The 24,530-nt window shown below is 42.9% G+C and overlaps 1 protein-coding gene across 6 annotated transcripts in view; it reads left to right on the plus strand.

The window, feature by feature from the left end:
* Positions 1–24,530, plus strand: part of FDX1 (ferredoxin 1) — a 657,258-nt gene that overhangs the window by 535,165 nt on the left and 97,563 nt on the right. For all 6 annotated transcript variants that reach the window (XM_044072726.1, XM_044072724.1, XM_044072723.1 and 3 more), the window contains exon 4: positions 16,398–16,527. In XM_044072726.1, coding sequence (XP_043928661.1) covers positions 16,398–16,527 — 130 coding nt within the window. The remainder of the gene's footprint in view (positions 1–16,397; positions 16,528–24,530) is intronic.

Genomic DNA, 24,530 nt, shown 5'->3' on the forward strand with positions numbered 1-24,530 from the left:
AGGGTATAAGAATGCATCTGTTTTCCAGGTCTGCTTACAGAGAATCCTGGAGCAGAATTTCTGTAGGTGATTGCTGTGACTGGACTTAGAGATAAATCTGAAGTATTCCTCGCACTTGGATCAATTCCTGGAAGACCCCCTGCCCCCTGATTAATCTTCCATTAGTGATGTCTGTCCAGGTCCTGCTCTGCTTATCTGCCACATAGTTTTGCTCTAACAAAATGTAAGTAGACTGCAGATTAAAATTTTGCTGAATTGCTATATAGCAGGCTACAATATGTAGTCTGCAGAACGGGTAAGATGTACTTCGTGCTTCACTGTTGCAGTCATTACAATTGGGTTATCCTGCTGGCAGGCTACCTTCAGACGGCCTGAATTCTAAAGTCTAGGTCCGGCGTCGGTTACTGTCGCCTCTTCCCTGACGTCAGTGTGCCAGGGGTATAAAAGATGCAGCCGACGCCATTTTCTTTAGTCTTTCTTGCCGCGCGGTGCCCGAAGCAAAAGCAGTTCGCAAATGCCGGTCGGCCGACTCCTGAGATTTTCAAATTCGAATTTCAGATACGAAGTCTTCATTAAAGCTAAGTACCCCGTTGGGGAAACTTTTTTTTCTTGCTCCAGACCGATGTCAGAAAAAGTTAATAATTGTATTTCTTGTGGGAAGCAAATACCTCATAAGGATTTTCATTCTTACTGTATTCCTTGCCTAGGCCCTGACCACAACGTTGCTAGTTGTCAGTTTTGTGCTAGATTTAACCAATGCACTATTAAGCGTTGGTATGATTTTGCATTCCATTACTTTGGCAGAAGATTTAATTATATAATGCCGTCGGAACAGCTGACTACTGGAGTTTATAAAAAGCGCAAAGAAAAAGAAAAGGACAGGCATCCGAGATCCAAAACAGACGACGAGGCTTCCGCTAGGCCTGTCGCCGGTTCGCCAGTTCTCAGTGAGGTGCTTTCGCAGCCCCTGATGCCCGCTACCTCAGAGCCACAGGCCGCTTCAGACTCCCACGTGCAGCCGACTAGGCCACTGGAAACTCAAGGTATTGGACTCTCGGAAACTATTCCCTCAGATGGGTCCGGAGCCGCTGAGCAGGCATCGGCTTCTGAGGGTGTTTTTAGGCCTACACAGTTGCATGTGAAACCTACTTCAGCTTCAGAGGCAAAGACTAAAGTAGCTCTAAAGACAAGGAAACAAGTACAGCATTCTTCTGGACAGGTCACCATGCCTAAAAAACAGATGCTTAAAATGGCCGAAGACCTAATTACTTTGATCAGTGGTTCCCATCCCCCTCCTGATAAGAGGCCTAGGCAAGAGATAGAATACGAATCTTCAGACCAGGTTTCCATTTCCTCTGATTCCTCCTCTGAACGGGAATTTTCTATTCCTCCCTATGAGGATTATGATGCTGAGGAACCTATCCCTTCAGCCTCTCCTCCTGAGGATTATTCTTTTGGGGGGATACTGCATACTGTGAGGGAGCATTTCCACTGGGAGAGCCAAGAATACTCAGAATCCAAGAAAAGGCTCAGAGACTTCCTTTTATTGCCTCAGCACAGGCCCCTTGCTATCCCACCCATTTTAGATATTGTAGATGATGTATTTTCAGAGTCCAGTCTATCTCCAGACTCTCTACCACTAGCTCCTGTTAAGCCAGACAGATACTACAGGGTTCCTGACTCTCATAGAATTTCTTTATAAAAACCCTGCTGCTGACCCAGAAACCATTTCTCAGGGTCCCAAAGGGGTCAAGGCTTCCACTGCAAAAAACCCTATCCCCTCTGATAGGGATTCTAGAGCCCTGGACAGATGGGGTAAAAATATTTATACTTCCACTACCTTGGCTGTAAGAGCTTTAAATTGCCAATTTCATATGCTTAAATATCAGAAATATCTTATGTCACTGCTTAAACAGAAAATGTTAACAAATTCAGAATGTGCAGAAAACAAAGAAATGCAGGATTTATTGCATGCAGGTGAACAAGTGGGAAAGCATACTTTGCAATGTGATTTTGATTCTCTGGAGGCCTCCTGCAGGTCCGCTGTTACAGGTTCTGTCATTAGGAGGCATGCTTGGTTAAAAGAACAGAATCTGCCCGATCATGTTAAAGCAAAACTATTAGATGCTCCATTACACCATGATACTTTGGTGTTAAAGCAGAAGAGGTGTTAATCTATGCAAACAGTCAAGGATTTCTTGCAGTTGCAGCCTCCCAGATTTAGTAGAAACTGGCCTACAAAGAATTGGTCCTTTCCAGTGCCAGACAGGTCACAAAGGGGCAGATTCAGATTCCCTAGAGGCAGATCCCAGCCCCAAGGTTCGTACATGTCTAAACAATGGGGTGCTCCTACCTCCAAAACCGGAGAAGACAAATCACAGCCATACAGTAAACAGTCACAATGACTTCCCCCTGCCTGCACCAAACATTTATCTTCTGGCAGCACCTTTAGGGGGAAAACTAGCACTTTTTTCTCAGAATTGGCACATAATAACCCAGGACAAATGGGTCTTAAACATAGTGTCACAAGGCTACAAGTATCACTTCCATACCCTGCCAAGGGCAAACGGTTGGCCAGATCTGCCAAAACATCAGTGAGCAGAGGCACAAAAACAAGTCTCATCCCTCATGGACATGCGGGCCATTCAACAAGTACCAGAGCAAGAGCAGGGACAGGGATTCTATTCCAGACTTTTGGTACCCAGAAAGGACAAAGCCTGGAGACCAATACTGGACCTATCTATTCTAAACACATACCTGGATATTCCAAAATTCAAAATGTTGACTCTACAGCAGCTTCTGCCCATGTTGGGCAAGAAGGCTTGGCTTGTGACTTTAGATTTAAGAGGCATACCTGCATGTCCCAATCAGACAAACATGCAGAAGATACCTCGGATTCAAAGCTTGCTCAATGCACTACCAATTCTCTGCACTGCCCTTTGTGAAGACCCTGGGCTCAGTAGATAAGCCAAAGTGCCTGGCACCAGTAGTTGCATACTGCAGACCAAGAGGAATACAAATATATCCTTACTTGGACGACTGCCTCATTCAAGCAGAGAACAAGGACATTATACTACAGCATCTGGCATTTGTAAAGAGATTACTACCATGCCTAGGGTACACAGTCAACGAACAGAAATCAAAACTAGTACCCTCTCAAGAGATAATATTCCTGGGTGCAAGCTTAAATACAACTGCCCAGATGGCTTATCTCACGCCCGACAAACAAAGGCAACTGACTACCTATTTCAAACTGTTGGCAACAAAGGCCCAGTTATCTGCAAGAAAAATTCTGCAGGCCTTGTGCTTCATGGCATCCTGCATTCTACTAATTCCATATGCAAGACTGCATATGAGGAAACTTCAATGGTACCTAAAAAGTGTTTGGACTCAACATTGCCACAGCCTGGAAACAATAGTTACTCTCATTCCCTGCCTGCAACAGGAGTTCCGATGGTGGGCGAAGGCCTGTCACCACAACAAGGGACAGCCATTCACTCTACCCCCAGCCACACAGACATTAACAACGGATGCATCGGATTATGCCTGGGGAGCCCACATGGCAGGAAGATGTATTCAAGGCACATGGTCCGCAAACCAAATGCATCTACATATCAATCACAAAGAGATGCTAGCTGTTCAAAATGCCCCGACAGCCTTCAAGGACCTACTTCATCCGGGACAACTACTGATAAAAACAGACAGTACCATGGTCATGTGGTATATAAACAAGCAGGGAGACACTCATTCTTACCCCCTTTGCAGACTAGCCATGACTTTGTGGGACACAGCACTGACCTACCAAGGAGACACTCATTCTTACCCCCTTTGCAGACTAGCCATGACTTTGTGGGACACAGCACTGACCTACCAAGTACATCTGCAGACACAATTCCTGCCAGGAAAGTTAAATACTCTGGCAGACGAACTAAGCAGAAACCTCATGGATCCCCACGAGTGGAAATTGGATCCACAAGTCTTCAGCATAATAACAAGGAAACGGGGATGCCCGGACATGGATCTATTTGCCTCACCTCACAACTGCCAACTAAAGAGATTCTGCACAAGGACTTATCGCAGACAAGCATGGAAAGTGGATGCCCTATCTTTCAGCTGGAAAAACTTGACAGTATATGCCTTTCCTCCTCTGCCTCTCCTCCCCAAGGTACTCCTAAAGGTCAGACAGGAGAAGCCAAACATGATACTGACTGCCCCAGACTGGCCACGCCAAGTACTGGTATCCAATCCTAAGGAACTTGTCTCAATGCCCAGCCTGGACCTTACCTCAAGTACCTCATCTACTGTCCCAACAGAACAATCGGATCCTGCACAGCCAACTCAAGACCTTAAATCTGGCAGCATGGCGAATAATGTAGTCATACCAAACACACCTCTCACTAAAGCAGTGATGGATGTCATTTTGGAGGCCTAGTACTAGAAGATCCTATGCTGGAAAATGGAAGAGATTCTGTGCTTGGAACCAGGCACAATGAATTGACACAGCTGTACCAAACATTCCTCAGATTTTGCAATACTTGACTGAGATGCTGGACAAAGGCCTATCCTTTTCATCTATAAAAATCCATGCCTCTGCCATTTCAGCTCATTACAATACAGAGCCACCAATTTTTTCTCATCCTTTATTAGTGCAGTACCTCAGAGGGGCCAAAAATTTAAGGCCTCCAAGTAGATCACCAATACCTGCATGGGACCTCAACTATGTCTTGGAATAACTCACCCTGCCTCCTTTTGAGCCAGCCGCTACAGCTGATATAAAGTTTTTATCTTGGAAAACAGCTCTGCTCCTAGCAATAACTTCTGCAAGACGAGTCTCAGAGCTACAGGCACTCATTTCTGTGGAACCTTTTATCATTTTTTATCCAGACCGGGTTTCTCTGAGGACAAACCCAACATTTATGCCTAAGGTGGTAGTGTCCAGTGTTGCCCTTAACCAAACGATTCATCTGCCTACCTTTTATCCAAACCCACAAAATAAGGGGGAGGGAATTCTGCATTCGTTGGACATACACAGACAGCTACGTTTCTATTTGAACAGAGCCAAAGTTTTCAGAAAGACAGAGCAACTACTAGTGGCATATGCTGCAGGACCACAAGGAAAGGCTATCTCAAAGCAGACTATTTCAAAGTGGATAGGCCACTGCATTCGTTTCTGCTATTCACAACATGGCAAGCCAGTACCCAAGGGCATTAGGCCACATTCAACCAGAGCAGCAGCTTTCCTCAGGGGACTACCAGCCAAAGACATTTTAGAGGCTGCTACTTGGAGTTCAATGCACACCTTCACAAAGCACCATCACTTACCACTCTACTCTAAATCTAGGGCAGGCTTTGCCACTGCAGTTCTGCAGGGCCTAATAGCCGCTGTTAATGCTATTTAGCTCCTGCCTCCCAACCTTAGCTTTGGGATTCAACCCAATTGTAATGACTGCAACAGTGAAACACGAAAAACATAGTACAGTTGTGTACACTTACCATAAATGTAGATGTTCAAGTGTATTCACTGTTGCAGTCCAGGTCACCCACCCGCCATCCCCCATTTCCTTGCTGGAACATATCTGTACTTTTTTATTCTATACAACCTATGTGGTGTATTTGCTGGTAGATGAAGGCAAAATATATACTTTGGTGCATGCATGTTTTATTGACATTTTTATAGCCTACCCTTTTGGGGGAACCTGACATCTGGGGCAAGAAAAACTGAAGAAAATGGCATCGGCTGCATCTTTTATACCCCTGGCGCACTGACGTCAGGGAAGAGGACAGCAACCGACGCCGGACCAAGACTTTGGAATTCAGGCCGACTGAGGGTCGCCTGCCAGCAGGATAACCCAATTGTAATGACTGCAACAGTGAATACACTCTAACATCTACATTTATGGTAAGTGTACACAACTGTACTATCTGGACCATCCCTGCTTGTTCATGTACCACATCACACCTGGAGAGGGCCCGGGAACCATGGGTGGTTCAGAGAATTAAGTGCACTTACTACTGACCATGCTTCTTTGATGTTTACGCGCTTTCTTGTGTCTTTTTGTTTTCATTCCAAATACATTGAACTTTCTCCCCCAAAGACACAGCCCCCAAGCAAAGTCTCATGCATATGTTGTTACAGACTGTGTAGATGAAGAAAGAGAAAAATGGAAGACCTGGATTCACATAAATCTGATCACTCCAACATGTCATTTCCCTTTTTACAAGTTCCAAAACTGAAATTGAAAGGTCAGCGGGAGGTGATGTTGGGACAAAATAGATTTTAAGTACCACTTAGTCTGACTGGAAGAATCAGGTGCATCATTAATGTCTTGAATCCTACAATGTTGAAATATTCCCTTGCAGAAGTGATTGACTTTGTGGAAAATCTCTGGAATGGATCTAGATCTAGATTGAATTTTTCTGGTGGGAGAAAAGTTCTGTGAAAGGATGCATCCATAAGACACCTCAAGAATATGACTCTGTAGGATAAAATTAAACAAGATCTTAAATGTTCTCCTGAAAACACAGTCTGAGAAGGAGGTTTCTTACCTAAGTGAAAAATTTGTAACACATTTAACAAGATGTAAAAAAAAATAAATAAATAAAAATAAGTGAGTCATCTAAGTGAGGAAATATGTGAATATATTGCAGTCTGCGGTAAGCTATCACTGGAGCTAGCCTCTTTGGATTATTTACTGGTCCAAAGGAATTTTCAAAGGGTAATGCAGAGAACTGAGAGTATAATTCAGACACAGGAAATCTTAAAAGGTTTTGAGTCTGTGGCTACTGGTATATGATGATAAGCTTCCTTTAAATCTATACAATTACCAAATTATTGCAAGTGGGAATGATTGGTAACAAGGTATGAAGGGATAGTATTCTGAACTTTCACAAACTGATTTAGAAAGTCAAGGTCTATGACATATGTTCCTAAGGTGTTATCAAAGACCAAAAATGCTTCCTCTAGGGGTTTTGACAACATATCTAGGTGCTTAGAAAACAGTGTCAAACATGCTTTTGTCAAACTTCTCTTTAAATCATTTAACTTGAACACAAATCATAGTATGTTGCCGTGGTAACCATGATACTGGAAATTATAGAACAGTCATTAGTACAAAACTGCTATGCTGTGTATTAAAACCACACTCCTTGTATATCAAGAATCTCAATAGGTGTGACCCACAACAATTTAACTTCATCAAAGAGAGAGAATGCTTGTTCAGTCTTGTTAATTTCTTCGAGAGGGTCATGCAGTTCATTAATAGTGGTCAAGTTGTGCATATACCTTGACTTGATCTGGCTAAATCATTCAGTATCATACCTCGTACAGAAATGTAAGGACATTATCTGCTTTAAACATAGATCCTTATGTTGGAAGATGAACATCCAACTGGTTGAAAGAAAGAACCCATGTAGTTTGTGTAGCAGATGCCTCTTGGTGCTAAGATAAATAGTGGTGTTCCCCCAGAGGTGTGTAACAATTCTTCCTATTTGATATCTATTACTCTGATCTCAAAAATGATAACTCCTGGTTAATCAAATTAATTTGCAAGTAAGCCGCGTTGGTGCAGTGGTAGCGTTGTCACCTCACAGCAAGAGGTTCTCTCGTTCGATTCTCTGCTGGAGTGCCTTCTGTGTGGAGTCTGCATGTCCTCCCTGCGGTTGAGTGGCGTTCGAAAGACATGCCTGAATGGGCGTGCCTTCGTTGAAGGTTGGGCTGGCACCTCAGCACCTTAAAAATCGACTGCCAATCATTAGCGGACCGGAGTTCTGTTGAGGTGACCCCTAACCGGGAAAAGCTGAAAGAAAAACAATCAAATTAATTTGCAAACTGCAAAATGGATGCAGTTGTCAAAATCCCCTCAAATAACTTTACCCTTTAGAAAAAGTTTACCATAGCTAATTGTAGGTGTATATATAACGAGCTTAAATTGATTGCTAAAATGTAGTATTGTTTCTTCTGAAAAACAGCAATTATCTGCAAGAAACAGTATTGAAAATACTGCCTTAACAAAAGTATTGGTAGTAATGCAAGGAGCATTCAGTATTCCATCCATCAGTCTTTTAAATGTGGTGGGGTTGACATTTTCCCCTCCTTTGATCATGTGGCAGCTTCAGTCAGGAAGTCCTGCTTAGCACAACAACAAAAGTTATTTTGTTTCAGTTCAGAGATGTTGCCATTCCCTGTGTTCAGCACTGATTAGACCCACATTAGAATGTGAAGTTGCTCCCTTTGGGATATGTCTTTTGACATATCAACAAACACAAAAAGCTCCAGAGCTTTCTAAACCAAAAATATCTCTGTTTAAGAGCCTTACTTAAAAGGAGAGGCTGAAGGCACTGTCCATATTGTTTGCATGTTACAGACTGAGTGGTGACCTGGGACTCACTGCGCTATTAGCAGTCTGCTGATCCTTGACTTCTTGTATCTTTGTAAGTCAAACAGTACATCTATAACACAATAACTACAGAACTGAACCTTCAGCAGCAGATAAACTGAATGTAATGGACAGAGACATACATCAGTTGGTGCCTCCACCTCTACAGGAATATTTTTTTCACAGCAAGCAGTGCAATTTATCTTCCTTTAGAATAAAGACAGATGAATAGATGGGTTCTTCCAAATTTACCCCAGGACCAACTGGCCTCTACCACCCTTATAAAGGAGGTTATTCGAGTAAAACAGCCTTGAAATGCCAATGAATCACTGAAAGTATATAAGGCCTAAACATGTCCTACATGGACTGACTCAAAGCCCTGTCACTATACATGCATAATTCCGCAGTATATTAATATCTGTCTAGGAGGAGATATTCCCCCTAATCCTGACCCCACTTATCACAAGGAACACAAACATAATTCTCTCCCACACACTTCTCTAACCCAACAGCAGCCAATCCTTAACCCTGGCGATCTAATTTTTGCTGCAATAAATGTTAGAAGGATAAGAAATGAACTGCTGAACTACATGCCTGGATTAACCAACATAAGCCTGACATTCTCACTGTAACTGAAACTTTGCTTAAACCCAGCATAAACAACTCTGAAGTTATACCTCCTGGCTATAATATCCATAATGACCTAATAAATAGGAAAGGCTGTGGTATTGCTGTAATATTTCCCAGCAACTGACACATTTCTCCAATAGCAAACCAGTACCAAAATTCAGTTCAGCAGAGCTTCTTATTGCATTCCTCAAAATAAACTGTTATAAACAAAATATTTATTACTCTCCTTTGCATCCCTCCTGGTGACAATACAGCTATAGTGGAAGATATCATACATTGGATATCCAGAACATTTTCAAAAGAAAAATGCTACTAAATAATGTGAATGTTAATTACTTGGACATAAGTTCATGCTAGATGAAGGGGCGTTAAGAGTTTATAAGGTTTCACCTAACTAATAGCCCCACACATTATAGCAAGACATCAAATCCCTATTATACTGGATCCTGGTATCAGACCCTAGCAAATACACCGCCACAGATATGTCAGACTCCCTCAGTGATCATTTCCCAATCTGTATGACCAGACATCTTAAACATCCAGTTAAACAGCATATTTATAAAACGACATGCAGCCTTTCCAAGTTTAATGCAGAAGTGTTCATTACTACACTATCATCTCTTAACTGGAACTTCCTAAAAATCCTTCCCTTAGATGATGCTATAAATGAATTCAGTACAACTTTTCTAAATATCCTAAATTGTCTTGCATCTCCTAGAAGGAGGAGACTAAAAACAAATAATGCAATTTGACTGTCCAAAAAGAGTAGATTGCTAATGCAAGATAGAGGAAAAAGCGTGGAAAAATGGGAAAAATATAAAACACCTCAGTATCTTAAACTTCAGAATGCTTCATAGTCGTACTAAAAAGCAAATAAATGAAAACAAAAAAAACTATACTGTAATAACTTTCAGAATGATACTAAACATAACCCTAAAACATTTTAGACATCCATTGAAAAAAATGTTGCATCCCGGCCAAAAATTCAACCCAAACCCCTTTCCCATTAACTCAAAACTGCAGTACAGCTAACCTCTTATTTTATAGATAGTAAAGCATCTCTAACCAAGGATTCATCAACATCTAATCCAAACCCTATCCAACTGCCATATATCACGTCATCCACTTTCACCTTCAAAAATGTGCCCACGTCCTGTATAATGCTCCTGTTAAACAAACCTAAACCATGCTGTTCTTCAGCTGATAACCTTCCAAGTGCGAACCTAAAAATGCCAGCCAGTACCATTGCCTATCCTATCTCAATCTTTAGGTCAGTTCAGGAAACCCACATTCCCTCTCTCTTGAAAAGGTCACACATTATCCCTCTGCACAAAAGAAGACATTCAACAGACATTAGTAACCGTAATCCTATAGCAGTCTTATCACCCCTCACCAAAATACCTGAAAAATGTATCCAGAAATAATTGCTAGACTATCTCATGCAGGAAGGAAGGACTACTGTCCCCTACACAACATGGCTTCTGTCCTTCCTGTAGTGCTAGCACTGCCCCTGTCATATGTAGATACTGCAAATAAAGCTAGCGATAACGTCAAACTAATCTCTTCCTTATTTCTAGACATGTCTAATACCTTTAGCAGAGTTTGTCACAGCAAACATCTACTTCAAACGCCCTCAGTAGGTTTCTCCCAGCCCACCCTTTTGTGGTTCAAAATCTACTTGTTTAGTAAGTATCAGTCAGTTAAATGACACTCCACTCTCTCTCCATACTGCCCAGTCAACACCCGTGTATAACAAGGCTCTATCCTTGGTCCCCACCTGTTTAATATTTTTCAGCACCATCTATACATCCACACAACAGGCCTCCCTAACACAGTATGCAGATGGCTCCACACTTATTTGCACATCTGACAACATGGTACATCTCCAAAAAATTGCTCAGAAAGCTTTAATAGCCACTGAAACACGGCTTTGTTACTCGCAACTCATGCTCAGCCCAAAAAGACCAGACTACTACTTTCCCCCAAATCCCTCTCTCATGAAAAAAAAACAAAATTAAAGTCCTCTGTTTTGATAATTCAAACATTAAAGTCACTTCTCATAGCAACTTATTAGGAGTGATAGTGAATGATAAGCTTAATTTCTGCCTTCATGTACAAAATTGCACAAGAACAACTCATCAAAAAGTAGGTATGCTTTAAAGAGCCAAAAACTTTCTCACTAACATAATTAAAACTGCACTTGCCACTAGTTATCTCTTCCCCACACTAGTACTCCCATCCCACTTTTCTGAATTCAGTCTTCAGTGATGTGTCAGAAAACCAAAAATTTATGAGAAAAGACCAAAAATGTGAGGCAAACATTTGGACACTTGAGAAGAATGTAGATGAACAGTGTGTAAAGTTTCTGTTGAAGGGTGCATCAGCTGTTATTTCAATTAAAAAGATGATTACAGGGAACTGCAAGTTTATTACTGGTTATTTCTCTAAGTGCTGCGGTAGCGTTGTCGCCTCACAGTAAGACGTTGTCCTGTTCGATTCTCAGCTAGAGCGTCTTCTGTGTGGAGACGTGCGTGAATGGGTGTACCTTCGTTGAAGGTTGTGCATCAGAGCCGGCAACTCGGTACATAAAAATTTACTGCCAATCATTAACTGACCGGAGTTCCGCTGTGGCAACCCCTAACCGGGAAAAGCCAAAAGACACAACAACTTGAGTGATGTTTTTTATGGAACCGTATGTTAGGGTATTGTGATGGCAAGCTACAGTTCCACTACATTTAGGCTTCCTGAAAGAAGTCTATTGACTAAATCAGATAATTTTTTACTAAACAACACTGTACACAAGAACAAACATTCCCTGTTACAAAATGATGCAAACAGCAAATTGAGGAAAAAAAAAAAAACTCATTGATACAAAACATGTTCTGTAAACCTGTTCAATGAATCGGAATAATGTTTGAGTCCCTAATTTTGGTTGTTCCCCGTTATTTCCGGCTGTGCCAAGAATTATTTTTTTGTTTTGCACTTGATCCCTGCTGCAATTGTTTTGTTTGTTTTGATTTTCTTTTTCTTTCCTCTGCACAACAGTAATTACGGCTTTGATGCCATCTAAAACAACCAAATGGAATAAATAAATAAAATAAGCAACTAAATGGGAAAAAAAAAGCCTACATTGTAATTTAACTACTTCCTACATGGTTGTGTGACAATCTGAGTATTATCGATGCATTGGAACATAATGCGTTCCTGTCCCTTATAAAATATATGATTAAGTAATAAATCAGTCATGCCAAGCATTAGAGTTCCATTCTTCTTATTGTTCAGAATACACGTTGATGCACAGATGGTTACAGAGCTGTTTCCCATTATTACAAAAATTTTCTTTGTCTACAACATTTGAGCAATGAAATGAGAATGACTAGAGTAAAAAAAGAGTATGCTGTTAAGGAGAAGGTGAAGATGCTATGTTAACGTTAAGACTTGCATGTCATTTAACTTTGAAATATGAAAGAGCTTAACCTTAATATAGCATTTTCACCTACAGGTTACCGGGTGTTTTTGTCATCTTCTAGTGACCCCATGGCTGTTGAGTTTTCTGATTGGAACTGTATAAGAAGAGACACTGCTTTCCTGGGGAATCAAAACAATCCTGGGAATGTCAAAAAAAGAAATACTCAAATTAGCAATGTGTAAGGGATAGAAATGAAGGGTGACCTCGCTCTGTGGGAGGTACTGTTTAAGAAAAAGGGAGAACAGAACCCCCTGCAAACCTAAAACCTTAAAATATAAAGAATAGAGCAACAGATGTGGCAACACAGACTGAATATTGCCAGCGTAAAAAAGTAATGTGGTCAGAATTCTGAATGTTTGACACTCCTTTAGGACATAAAACCTTTATAAATATACTGCTGCTTTTGAGGTTAAGCAGTCATTCATTATTCTCATGATATGCCTCTAGCCAGAAACAAACTTTGATAGGATTAGTCAACTAGGCTATCTTAAGCCTTTTATGAATTGGCTTGCATCAGTCATTGCTTATTCAGGAGAATAACTGGAGATGAACTGAACCAATGTATTGTCTTGGTTTACCCTTAAATGTTAGCAGAATACAGAATTACGAAGTAGTGTACACCTTTATATAATTTTACAACTTTGTATTTTGTGGTTAAGTTTGTATGTCACAGCTTTAGTATTGTTCAAACATAGTTGTACATAAATAATATGCCATCTATACTCTCTATAGTATAGTAGGTCGGCCGCGGTGATGCAGCAGTTAGCATTGTCACCTCACAGCAAGAGGTTCTCCAGTTCAATTCGCTGCTCGTCCTTGTGGCCGCAGTGGTGCAGCAGTTAGCGTTATCACCTCACAGCAAGAGGTTCTCCAGTTCGATTCTCTGCTCGTCCTGGTGGTCGAGTGAATTTTTAAGGTGTGTGTGTGTGCATGTGTGTGTGTGTGCATGTGTGTGTGTGCATGTGTGTGTGTGCATGTGTGTGTGTGCATGTGTGTGTGCATGTGTGTGTGTGCATGTGTGTGTGTGCATGTGTGTGTGCATGTGTGTGTGCGTGTGTGCGTGTGTGCGTGTGTGCGTGTGTGTGTGTGCATGTGTGTGCATGTGTGTGTGCATGTGTGTGTGTGCATGTGTGTGTGCATGTGTGTGTGTGCATGTGTGTGTGCGTGTGTGTGCGTGTGTGCGTGTGTGTGTGCGTGTGTGCGTGCGTGTGTGCGTCTTCTGTGAAGGTTGAGGGCTGGGCTGGCAACTCGACACCATAAAAACACCACTGCCAATCAGTCTGCAGACCAGTGATCCACTGTGGTGACCCCTGACCAGGAAAAGCCGAAAGACCTTGCTTTTTTACTTTCTATAGTATACTGCAAAAACAAATGTACTTCTGTGCGTCTAACATATTTGGTCAGTGCTGGATAATGTAACCCGTCTGTAAATGCAATGGACATAACTTTTCTCTCTATGATTTGTTCATAGGTAGGTACTAGGCTATCGGCCCAAAGGCCTACGTAAGCCTAGCCAACAAGGTTCCCTGGCTTACGCCACCCAAGAAAGTTATTTTCATGTGCCACTGTCGAGCAGAGACACAGAAGTGATCCCTGGAGTGTATTTCCTATTTCCCATCCACTCATCAAGATTTTTCTTGAAGAGTGCTAATGAAGAACTTTGCTTGACATAGATAGGTAGCCTGTTCCAGAGTATGGGAAGTCTCTGGGACAGGAATCTATCCCTCCAGCATGTCCTGCTTATTGTGGTGATGAGGTTTATGTCCCTAGAGCGTGTAGCTCGGAGGGATTGGGATTTCATTAGGTGTAGCATGTCCAACAGCTCTGGGTTTTACATAGCTTTATATGTTAGCCAGAGATCACCTCTGAGTAGGTGATATGCTACGGAGTAAAGCTGGAGTTTTTTGAGGCGGTCAATGTAGGGCATTTTTTGAGGCCAGTAATCCTCTTTGTGAGGGTACTTCTGTGGCCTTTCCAGCTGCTGCAGATGTCTTGTGAGGTACATTCCAAAAGGGGCATTGTACTCTCTAATGGGTCTAATGAGTGTCGAGTAGAGGGGAACAATGACCTCTTTTTTTTTCCTGGATGAGAACCCTTTTATGATGAGGTGTGCCATGTAGAAGGACTTCCTGACTGCTGTGGCGATGTGACTATCAAAGGAGAGACTACTGTCCACCTGGGTCTCAAGGTCTCTTATTACACGTTTGGTGTTTAAGTAGATTGCTGCCTATGTGGTAGTTCATGGGTACAGAGTTTTTACCAAAGGGGATGACACTGCACTTTTTGGCATTGAGCTTGAGGCCATGGCTCTGACACCAGGCATCTGTGTCAGCGAGACCCTTCTGTAGGATGTTCACATCATTTGGGAACTTGACTATGGCTCCTAGTTTGCAGTCATCTGCGAACTTCATTAGCCAGAGGCCTTCTGTGTTGGCCTGTACTTCAGAGAAGTAGATACCAAACAGATGTCCCAGGACGGAACCCTGTGGTACTCCACTTGTCACTGCTTTGAGGTCAGATTTGGAGTCTGCAACTTTTACAGTGTGGGTTCTATCAGTTGGCAACCCATCCTGTGACGTAGGGATTTATACCTAGTTTAGTGAGTTTAGCTATAATTCCAGAATGGGGGATGGTGTTGAAGGCCTTGGCGAGGTCAAGATAGGCTATGTGAACCACCTTACCCTCATCTACGGCTTTGGTGACCGTCTCAAAGAAGTCGATCAGGTTCAGGAGGAATAATCTGCCTTTCACAAACCCAAACTGGGTGGGATCCAGAGTTTGGAGGTTACCAATGTCTTTGTTCCATGATGGTACTTTCCATGGCCTTGTAGACCAGGCTCGTCAGGCTAATAAGTCGATAGTTCCCGGGATAAGTGGTGACTCCCCCTTTGTGGAGTGGGATAAATGTTGCTGTGTGCTATTCAGTGGGCACAAAGCCTGATGCAAGGCTATTAATGAACATGGTGCTTAAGTGGGGAGCGAGTTTGTTCTGAAGTTCATGTAAAACGCAGCCTGGGATGTTGTCCAGTCCCATGGATGCTGTGTTTTTGGCTTTAGAGAGTGCAGCTTTTACCTGCATAGTTGTGATTACAGGGACTCTGCATTCTTCCTGTATAGATATGGGCCCTTTAGGGGGTGGGGGTGGGAGGTAAAGTTAGCACTGAACCTGTCTGCCAGGATGTTGGCAATATCAGTTGGTTCTGTAATTTTCGTGCCATTGTGTTGCAACTCAGAGCAGATCTGGGTGTTGCCATCGAGATTCTTGACATAGCTATAGAATGCTTTGTGGTTGTCCTTAGAATTAGTGGCAATTTTGTTTTCGTAGCTAGCTTTGGAGGATCTAATAAGGGATCTCAGCTTCTTACTGAGGCTGACCAGGGAGTTTGTGATTATTTTGCTTGTATTTGCCATCTTGACTCCGGTCCTGGCTGAAAAAAATTTTTGACCAGTCCACCTACCTGGTAAACAAATGTAAAACTTTAAAAACAGAAAAAAATCTCTCCTAGAACCAAGGCGGTCAAGCTTGGCTGTATTACAGAAGCTAGTAAATACTTCCTTTCAAAGGCTTCTTCAGGCATAAAACGTTCATGAAGAACTTTCATTTAAATGCACAATATAAACACATGATCAAAGTCAATTAATATCAAAAGACCTGACTCAATTAAAAAATTAAAGTTACAGAGCACTAGTTAACTTTATGCTGTATTTTTTTAAATGGGTTTGATAATAACAGCTTCATTTAAACCTATAAATTAAGATTTCATCACTTTAGCACTACCATCCTTGTTAAAATTTGATGCCTTGTGTTGCCCTCTACATTTTAGGCTAAATAAGAAGTCAAATATTTATTTTTTATCTGCAGTTGAAAGTAATTTTGTTAAGTTGCTGGATGTAATTTAACTTTACGTTTCTCTTGTTTGTAGGGGCCTGTGAAGGAACTTTGGCTTGTTCAACATGTCACGTAATCTTTGAGGAACATATCTTTAAGCAACTGGATCCAATCACTGATGAGGAAATGGATATGTTAGATCTTGCATATGGACTGACAGAACAGTAAGAAATTTTATTTCTGGAAAGGATTCACTGATAAACATTTAAACTCGTGATAGCGTTAAGCCATTTATAGTACCACAGTGTATTCACAACTAATTGCCAGGTTGTCAAGAAATGTAGCATGTTCATACACAGAAATACTTTTCGATAATATGGTCTTCATAAATGCCATCCATTTGTCTTGTATGCCCATTTTCATCCCATTTGTAGCTGGGGGGATTAAAGCCTGTTCAACAAGCAATGGGTGCAAGATGGAATCGGCACCAGATGGGATGCCAGACCTTCACTTTGAACAGACCTTATTAGATCATTCATGTTCACACCTAAGGGCAGTTCAGCGTTACCAGTTAAATGTGAAGTGCATGAAGAAACCATATTGAGCAGAAACCCTCACAGACGTGAGACCTACCTGCTAAATTGATACAGTAGACGAAGACATTTGAGAATTGAACAAGGAAGTTTGAAAACTCTTAAGTAGCAAAGCTAACCACTGTATTATTTTGTAGCCTGTTATACAAGTTACACAGATATTGTATAATGTGACTGGGATTCATATACAAGTTGTGTAGTTTGAAGTGCTCATTAGTGCTTGAATCTGCAATTTAGAGTCTGATGCAGACTAGTAGCAATTCATAGTACCACACATGCACTCCAGTGCAGTGAGCCCTAATGTGTAACAGAAGATATGCAAATGAAACCATAAAAGAAGTTCTTATTAATGTAAAAAGGCATGCAAGAATGAACATAGTCACAATTTATTATAGTGTACAGAGGAAACTATGCAACTTTCTGTGTTGACTATAAAAGGGAAGTACACCAAACATTTCTTTGCTTCATGAAACAGGAATTTAGTCACAGCAGCCATTGCAAGGCAGCTTAGTGTATAGCTCTTAGCTCCACAATTCCAGCCAGTTTGCTTGTGAAGCCATCCAGTGTTAATGCAAACAGTGCTGTCAGCATCAGAGAAGAAGTATATAAGTGACATATGCAGTTATAGGCATGAAAGTATCTTATTTTAATGAATGACAGGCTTATTTAGCTGCTATTATTGAGAGTTAATTTATCGTACATTTGCTTGGTGGTATTAAGTCTTTGTCTTTAGCTGTAAATATGTGGGAAAGTGTTAGAGTGCGAAATTTATATTGATACATAGCTGCATTAGTGGCAATGAGCTGTAAGACTGCTAATGCCAAATACTTGTTTTGTTTTATCGAAGGTTTAGTTAAAAAAAAAAAAAAAAGAATGGACATTACATACGAGGAAGGGAATGGAATAGCTGTAGTTTAAAGATTCAGGCCTTCATTTGTCACTGTTGTTTTATGAGCAGTATTATAATAGTGAGTTGTGATTTTTTTTTTTTTTAATTTATTTTTTATTGTGGAATTTTATAATGGTATGTTGTATCTTTCGGCTTTTCCCAGTTAGGGGTCGCCACAGCGGAACTCCGGTCCGCTAATGATTGGCAGTAGATTTTTACATACCGAGTTGCCAGCCCTGACGCACAACCTTCAATGAAGGTACGCCCATTCACGCATGTCTCCACACAGAAGACGCTTTAGCTGAGAATGGATTAATAGCATATAGCTGTATTACTGAAAATAATATAGCTGCAGGGAAGGCATTGTCCTTTCAGTGGTGTCCTCATTCTTTTCATAACTAACTGATACTTGGATGAAGACGGGGATAGGTGAAATTAAAAATAAACCTGCACTGGTTTATAGGCTCATTGGATAGTACCAAGTTTTAAGGTCTAGTTGTCTTTGAGGAGCTTAACTGCTGTTGGCTCATGCTGAAATTTACATATAAACTAATAATTATGTGATTTTTTTTAAATGTGAAAAGCACACTTTTCTAACCAACAGCCCTGTCATTCTCTGTCTGGCTCATTGGTTCCACTTTAGGTATGAGCCAGATGTTGCATATAGTCATTTAAGCAGCTGTTAGGATGTTATTTGGTCTAAACAGTCCTCTGTCCAGATGGTAACATGACACTTGATTCTTCATTGCCAGACATGAGGGCATGTGCTGTGTTTCCATACACATCAGTTTCTGGTTAAAGCATCCTGTGTTTCCATACACATCAGTTTCTGCTTAAAGCATGTTAACATGCTACTTGTGGGATCCCACTTGTTGAGGCCCTCATGCTGCCCTTTTCATGACGTGGTGTCCACCAGGAATAACTACCACAGTGTCCAAGCTAATAGCTCTCACCTAGGATGCACAAACTGGTATCAGCTTCTCATTTTCACTCTCTTCCACCAGCTACATTAATATCCAGGTCACTTATTGCTGGGTGGCTGTGTCAAAATTGTGGCTACATATGTTCTTCGTGTTTCACTGTTGCAGTCATCACATTTGGGGTTATCCTGCCAGGGGTAGCCTTCAGTCTGCCTGAATATCAGAGGCTTAGTATTTCTGCATCGGTTGTTGTTGCTCCAGGACTGACGTCAGGTCATCGGTGGTATAAAATCAGGCAGCCGACGCCATTACATCAGTCTTTCTTGCCTAGGAGCCCGAAGCAGAAGCAGTTCGCACGAGTGCCAGTCGGACACTACCTGAGTTTCGTATTCCGAATTGAAGCTGAAGTCTTCTAAAAGCCAAGTACCCTGTTGGGGATCCTTTCTTCTTGCTCTAACCGATGTCTGAAAAAGTTACAATTGTCTCGCCTGTGGAAAGCAAATACCACACCGAGACTTTCATTCTTACTACGCCACTTGCTTAGGCCCAGACCACGACGTCCCTCGCTGTCACTTTTGTGCTTTAACGCCAGAACTATACGTCATTGGGCCCTCATTGTAGCTAGATATTTTCACTTACAGTCCTCGAATTTTGATATGGCTTCATAAGCCATCTGACAGCAGATCTTCCGAAAAAACGTAAGGATAAAGATATAGACACACCGCACAGGTCCAAACCTACCGACGACGCTTCTGTTAAGCTAGTCATCAGTTCTCCGGTCCTCAGTGAGGCGCTTTCGCAGCCCCTGATGCCCACTTCTGTGGATTCGCAGGCTGCTACCGAGGCCCTTTCAGAGTCTCGTATGCCCTAAAATTCTTCTTCGATTAAGGATCCTGCGATTGTCTCACCCTTGGGTGGGTCCGAAGCCTCTGAGCAGGCACTGGCTTCAGACGAAGTACTTTGCACTACCGATTCTAGTCTCAAGCCGACTTCTTTCTTTTCTACCGTTCTTTCAGAAACTACCGAGTTTCTAAGGCCCAGGGTACAAACCACACCCAGGAAACAGACGACCCAATCTCAGGCACCTGCTTCCTTGCCTCAGTCTCAAATGCTTAAAATGGCAGAAGACCTTATCATGCTGATCAGGGGAAGCCAAGCTACCCGTTCCAAAAGGAAGCGAGATCTGTCCCCAGTAGTTTTGTCTGAACAGGAGTCTGATTCTGATGCATCTGAATATGAAGACATGCAACCCCTCTCTGCTTATGAGGATTCTGATGCTGAGGAATCCATTCCTTCAGCCTCTCCACCCGAGAACTATTCCTGTGGAGAAACCCATCGTATCTTAAGGGAGCATTTCCAAGACTCAGAGAATTCTTGGGTCTTCCACAGCACAGACCCCTGGCCATTCCCCCAGTCCTGGATGTGGGTGATATTTTTCTGGAATGCAGTTTGACTCCTAACACCCTCCCTCCTGCATCCAGAAAACCTGACAGGTGTTAGAATCCCTAACTCGCACAAATTTATGTTCAAAAACCCTACTGCTAACCCTGAGGTAATTTCTCAAGGGCCCAAAGGAATTAAAGCAACCTCTGCCAAGAATCCCACCCCCTCAAGATAGGGATTCCCAAGCATTAGACAGATGGGGTAAAAAAGTGTAAACCTCTGCTACTCTTGCTATCAGAACACTAAATTGCCAGATGTTCTTGTTTCACTGTTGCAGTCATCACATTTGGGTTTTCCCTGCCAGGGTAGCCCTCAGTCGGCCCAAATACCAGAAGCTTATTATTTCTACATCGGTTGCAGTCTCTCCAGAACTGACGTCAGGTCGTCAATGTTATAAATTAAGGCAGCCGACACCGTTACACCAGTCTTTCTTGCCGAGGAACCCGAAGCAGAAGCTGTTGGCAGGAGTGCCGGTCGGCTGCTACCTGAGTTTTTAGTTTCCGAAATTGAAGTTGAAGTCTTCTAAAGCTAAGTACCCCATTGGGGATCCATTTTTCTTGCTCTAACAGATATCAGGAAAAGTTAACAATTGTCTCACCTGTGGAAAGCAAATACCACACTGAGATTTTCATTCCTACTGCGTCACTTGTAGGCCCAGACCACGCCGTACCCCACTGTCGCTTTTTTGCTCTGTTCAATGCCAGAACTATACTTCGTCGGGCCATTGTAGCTAGATATTTACACTCAGTCCTCGAATTCCGATACGGCTTTGGTAAGCCAACCAACAGCAGATCTTCCGAAAAAAATGTAAAGACAGAGACAGACCGCACAGGTCCAAAACTGCTGACGGCGCTTCCGTTAAGGTAGTCATCAGTTCTCCAGTCCTCAGTGAGACACTTTCTCAGCCCCTGATGCCCAATTCTGTGGATTTGCAGGCCGCTACCGAGACCCTTTCGAAGTCAGGTATGCCACAAGACTCTTCATTGACTAAGGATCCTGTGGATGTCTCTACCTTGGATGGGTTCGGAGCCGATGAGCAGGCACTGGCTTCTGAGGAAGTACTTCGCACCACCAATTCAACACAGACTGACAAATTCTTTTGTGTCTACCTTTCTTTCGAAAACTACTGAGTTTCTAAGGCCAAGGGTACGAACCACACCCAAGAAACCGACAACCCAATCTCAGGCACCTGCTTCCTTGCCTCAGTCTCAGATGCTTAAAATGGCAGAAGACCTTATAATGCTTATCAAGGGGAAGCCAGGCTATCCCTTCCAAAAGAAAGAGATTTTTCCCCAGAAGTTTTATCTGAACAGGTGTACGATGACTCTGATGCATCTGATTATGAAGCTATGCAACCCCTCTCAGCTTATGAGGATTCTGATTCAGAGGAATCCATCCCTTCAGCCTCTCCACCCGAGGACGACTTCTTTGGAGAAACCCTACATACCTTAAGGGAACATTTCCAATGGGAATATCAGGACAACCCTCAGTCAAAAAAGAGACTCTGAGAATTGCTAGATCTACCACAACACAGACCTCTGGCTATTCCTCCTCTCCTGGATGTTGTGGATGATGTTTTTGTGGAATCCAGTTTGACTCTTGACATCCTCCCTTCTGCTCCCAGGAAACCAGACAAGTGCTATAGAATCCCTGACTCTCTCAAATTTCTATTCAACAATCCTACTTCTGACCCTGAGGTGATCTCTCAAGGACCTAAAGGAATTAAAGCAACTCCTGCTAAGAATCCCCCCCCCCCCCAGATAGGGATTCCCCGAACATTAGACAGATGGGGTAAAAAAGTATACACCTCTGCTTCTCTTGCTATTAGAGCACTAAATTGAGGAGTTCCATGGTATGTTGCTGACATTTTAGCGTGTGGAACTGACAAAAAGTGTCTTCCTTTCCTGCTAGTGCAGAATCTAGAGAGTTGCAAGAGTTAATGCATTCTGCAAGTCAGTTTACTAAGCATACCTTACACTGTGGTTTTGATGCACTAGAAGCTTCTTGCAGGGCAGCAGTCACCAGGTCTGTCCTTAAAAGACATGCATGGCTTATGGAACAGCCCTTGCCAGATCATGTTATATCTAAATTACTGGATGCACCCTTGCACAAAGACAACTTATTTGGCACTAAGGCAGAGGAGGGCTTAAAAAAGAAAGATGGAAGAAAAAGCTAAGTCTATGCAGGCAGTGAAGAATTTCCTACAGGTCCAGCCACCAAGGTTCAGCAGGCATTGCTCCTCCAAGCACTGGTCCTTTCCTGCTCCAGCCAGGTCAGTTCAGCCCAGTACAGCCACAGGGAATGCAGAGATCAAAACAGTGGAATTCCTCCACTTCAAAACCAAGGAGTTCTAAGCCACCTCCTCATGCTAAGAACTCACAATGACTCTCCTCCCCCATCTCCTCCCTCTGCCCACCAACACTTACCCCAAGGGGAAAACTCTCTTCACGCAAGCACCTGGGCCACCATTACCATCGACTGCTGGGTCCTCAACATAGTGTCCCAGGGATACAGATTTTCTTTCCACACTCTTCCAACCCTAAAAGGGTTCCCAGATCTACCCCCAAACCAGTGGGCAGAGGCGAAAAAGCAAGTCCTTTCCATGCTCTCTGAGGGCAATAGAGTACGTTTCTGCAGAACAGATGGGTGAAAGTTTCTACTCCAGACTATTTCTGGTACCCAGAAAAGAGGGCACCTGGCGCCCCATCCTCTATCTATCCATTCTAAACACCTTCCTGGTGATCCCAAATTTCAAAATGCTCACCCTCCAGCAACTGCTACCCATGCTCTCCAAGGATACCCTAGTCCTAAAAGAGGCCTACCTCCACATCCCTATCAGGGAATCCTGCAGGAAATATCTACTTTTCAGGGCAGGATCCCTGCACTTTCAGTTCTCTGTGCTTCCCCTTTGGCTTATCTACTGCTCCCAGAGTTTTCACAAAATGTCTGGCTCCCGCCATTATTGCTTTATGCAGACAAAGGAATATCCAAATTTCCCATTCTTAGACAACTGCCTAATTCAGGCAGACAGTCAGGAAAAGCTGCTCAAGCACCTGGCCTTCGTAAAATCCCTACTGACCTCCCTAGGGTACACTGTCAACGAAAAGAAATCAAGCTAGTACCCACCCAAAGATTATATTCCTAGGAGCAAGCCTGGACACAGCATCCCAGATAGCATTCCTTACACCAGAAAAGCAAACTTACCTAACAGCCTACTTTTCTCAACTAGCCACCAGACCCCAGTTATCTGCAAGGAAAATCCTGTAAGCTCTGGAGTTCATGGCATCTTGCATTCTACTCATTCCGTATGCCAGACTGCATATGAGGAAACTTCAATGATACCTAAAAAGCCTTTGGTGTCAACACTCTCAAGACCTGGAAACTCTTATACCAATGATAGCTTGCCTAAGGAAAGATTTTTTTTGGTGGGCAGCAACATGCTCCCACAACAAGGGACTACCTTTCTCACCACCCCCCGCTGCCCAGACCCTCACCACAGATGCATCAGACTATGCCTGGAGTGCTCACCTGGACCACAGGTGCATACAGGGCTAATGGGGCCCACAACAAATCCATCTGCACGTCAACCAGAAAGGAGATGTTAACTGTCCAGCACGCATTGACAGCTTTTTGGCCCCAACTCTCCCCAGGGGCTCTCCTGATCAAAACAGACACCACTGTAATGTGGTATATCAACAAGCAGGGAAGGACTCACTCCTACCCTCTATGCAGGCTGGCCATGACCCTTTGGCACACAGCCTCTGCCATGCAACTCCACCTGTTAGCACAATTCCTGCCAGGTTCTCTAAACTTTCTGGCAGACCACTTTAGCAAAAATCTTCTGGACCCACACGAGTGGCAGCTAGACAAAGAACCTTCACCCTAATAACTCAAAAATGAGGCACCCCGAAGGTCAACCTCTTTGCCTCCCACACCAACCATCAGTTCAGCAAGTTCTGCACCAAGGAACATCACTGCATGGCTTGGAAAGTGGATGCCTTATCCTTCCCTTGGGTCAGTCTGTCTGTCTATGCATTTCCTCCACTACCTCTCATCACCAGGGTACTGCTCAAAATAAGGGAGGAAAAACCAAGGACAATTCTTATTGCTCCATACTGGCCTTGCCAGCACTGGTACCCACTGATGCGCAGCCTGTCCCCATTGCCACCATGGCATCTCACTCAGACCCCAACCCTCCTGACATAGAGGGAAGGAGAATCCATGCATCCCCAATTGCAGACCCTCAATTTGGCAGCCTGGGTTATTCCCTGATGCACTATCAATCTGCCAGCCTCAGTAAACAGGTTCTAGATGTTTTACGTGAGGCCAGATGCCCTAGCACTAGAAAGTCTTAGTGCTGACAAATGGAAAAGGTTCTGCAC

This window comes from Protopterus annectens, chromosome 5.part0 (assembly GCF_019279795.1).
Source record: "Protopterus annectens isolate FY-2018-M chromosome 5.part0, PAN1.0, whole genome shotgun sequence".
In the NCBI taxonomy this organism is placed as follows: Eukaryota; Metazoa; Chordata; order Ceratodontiformes; family Protopteridae; genus Protopterus; species Protopterus annectens.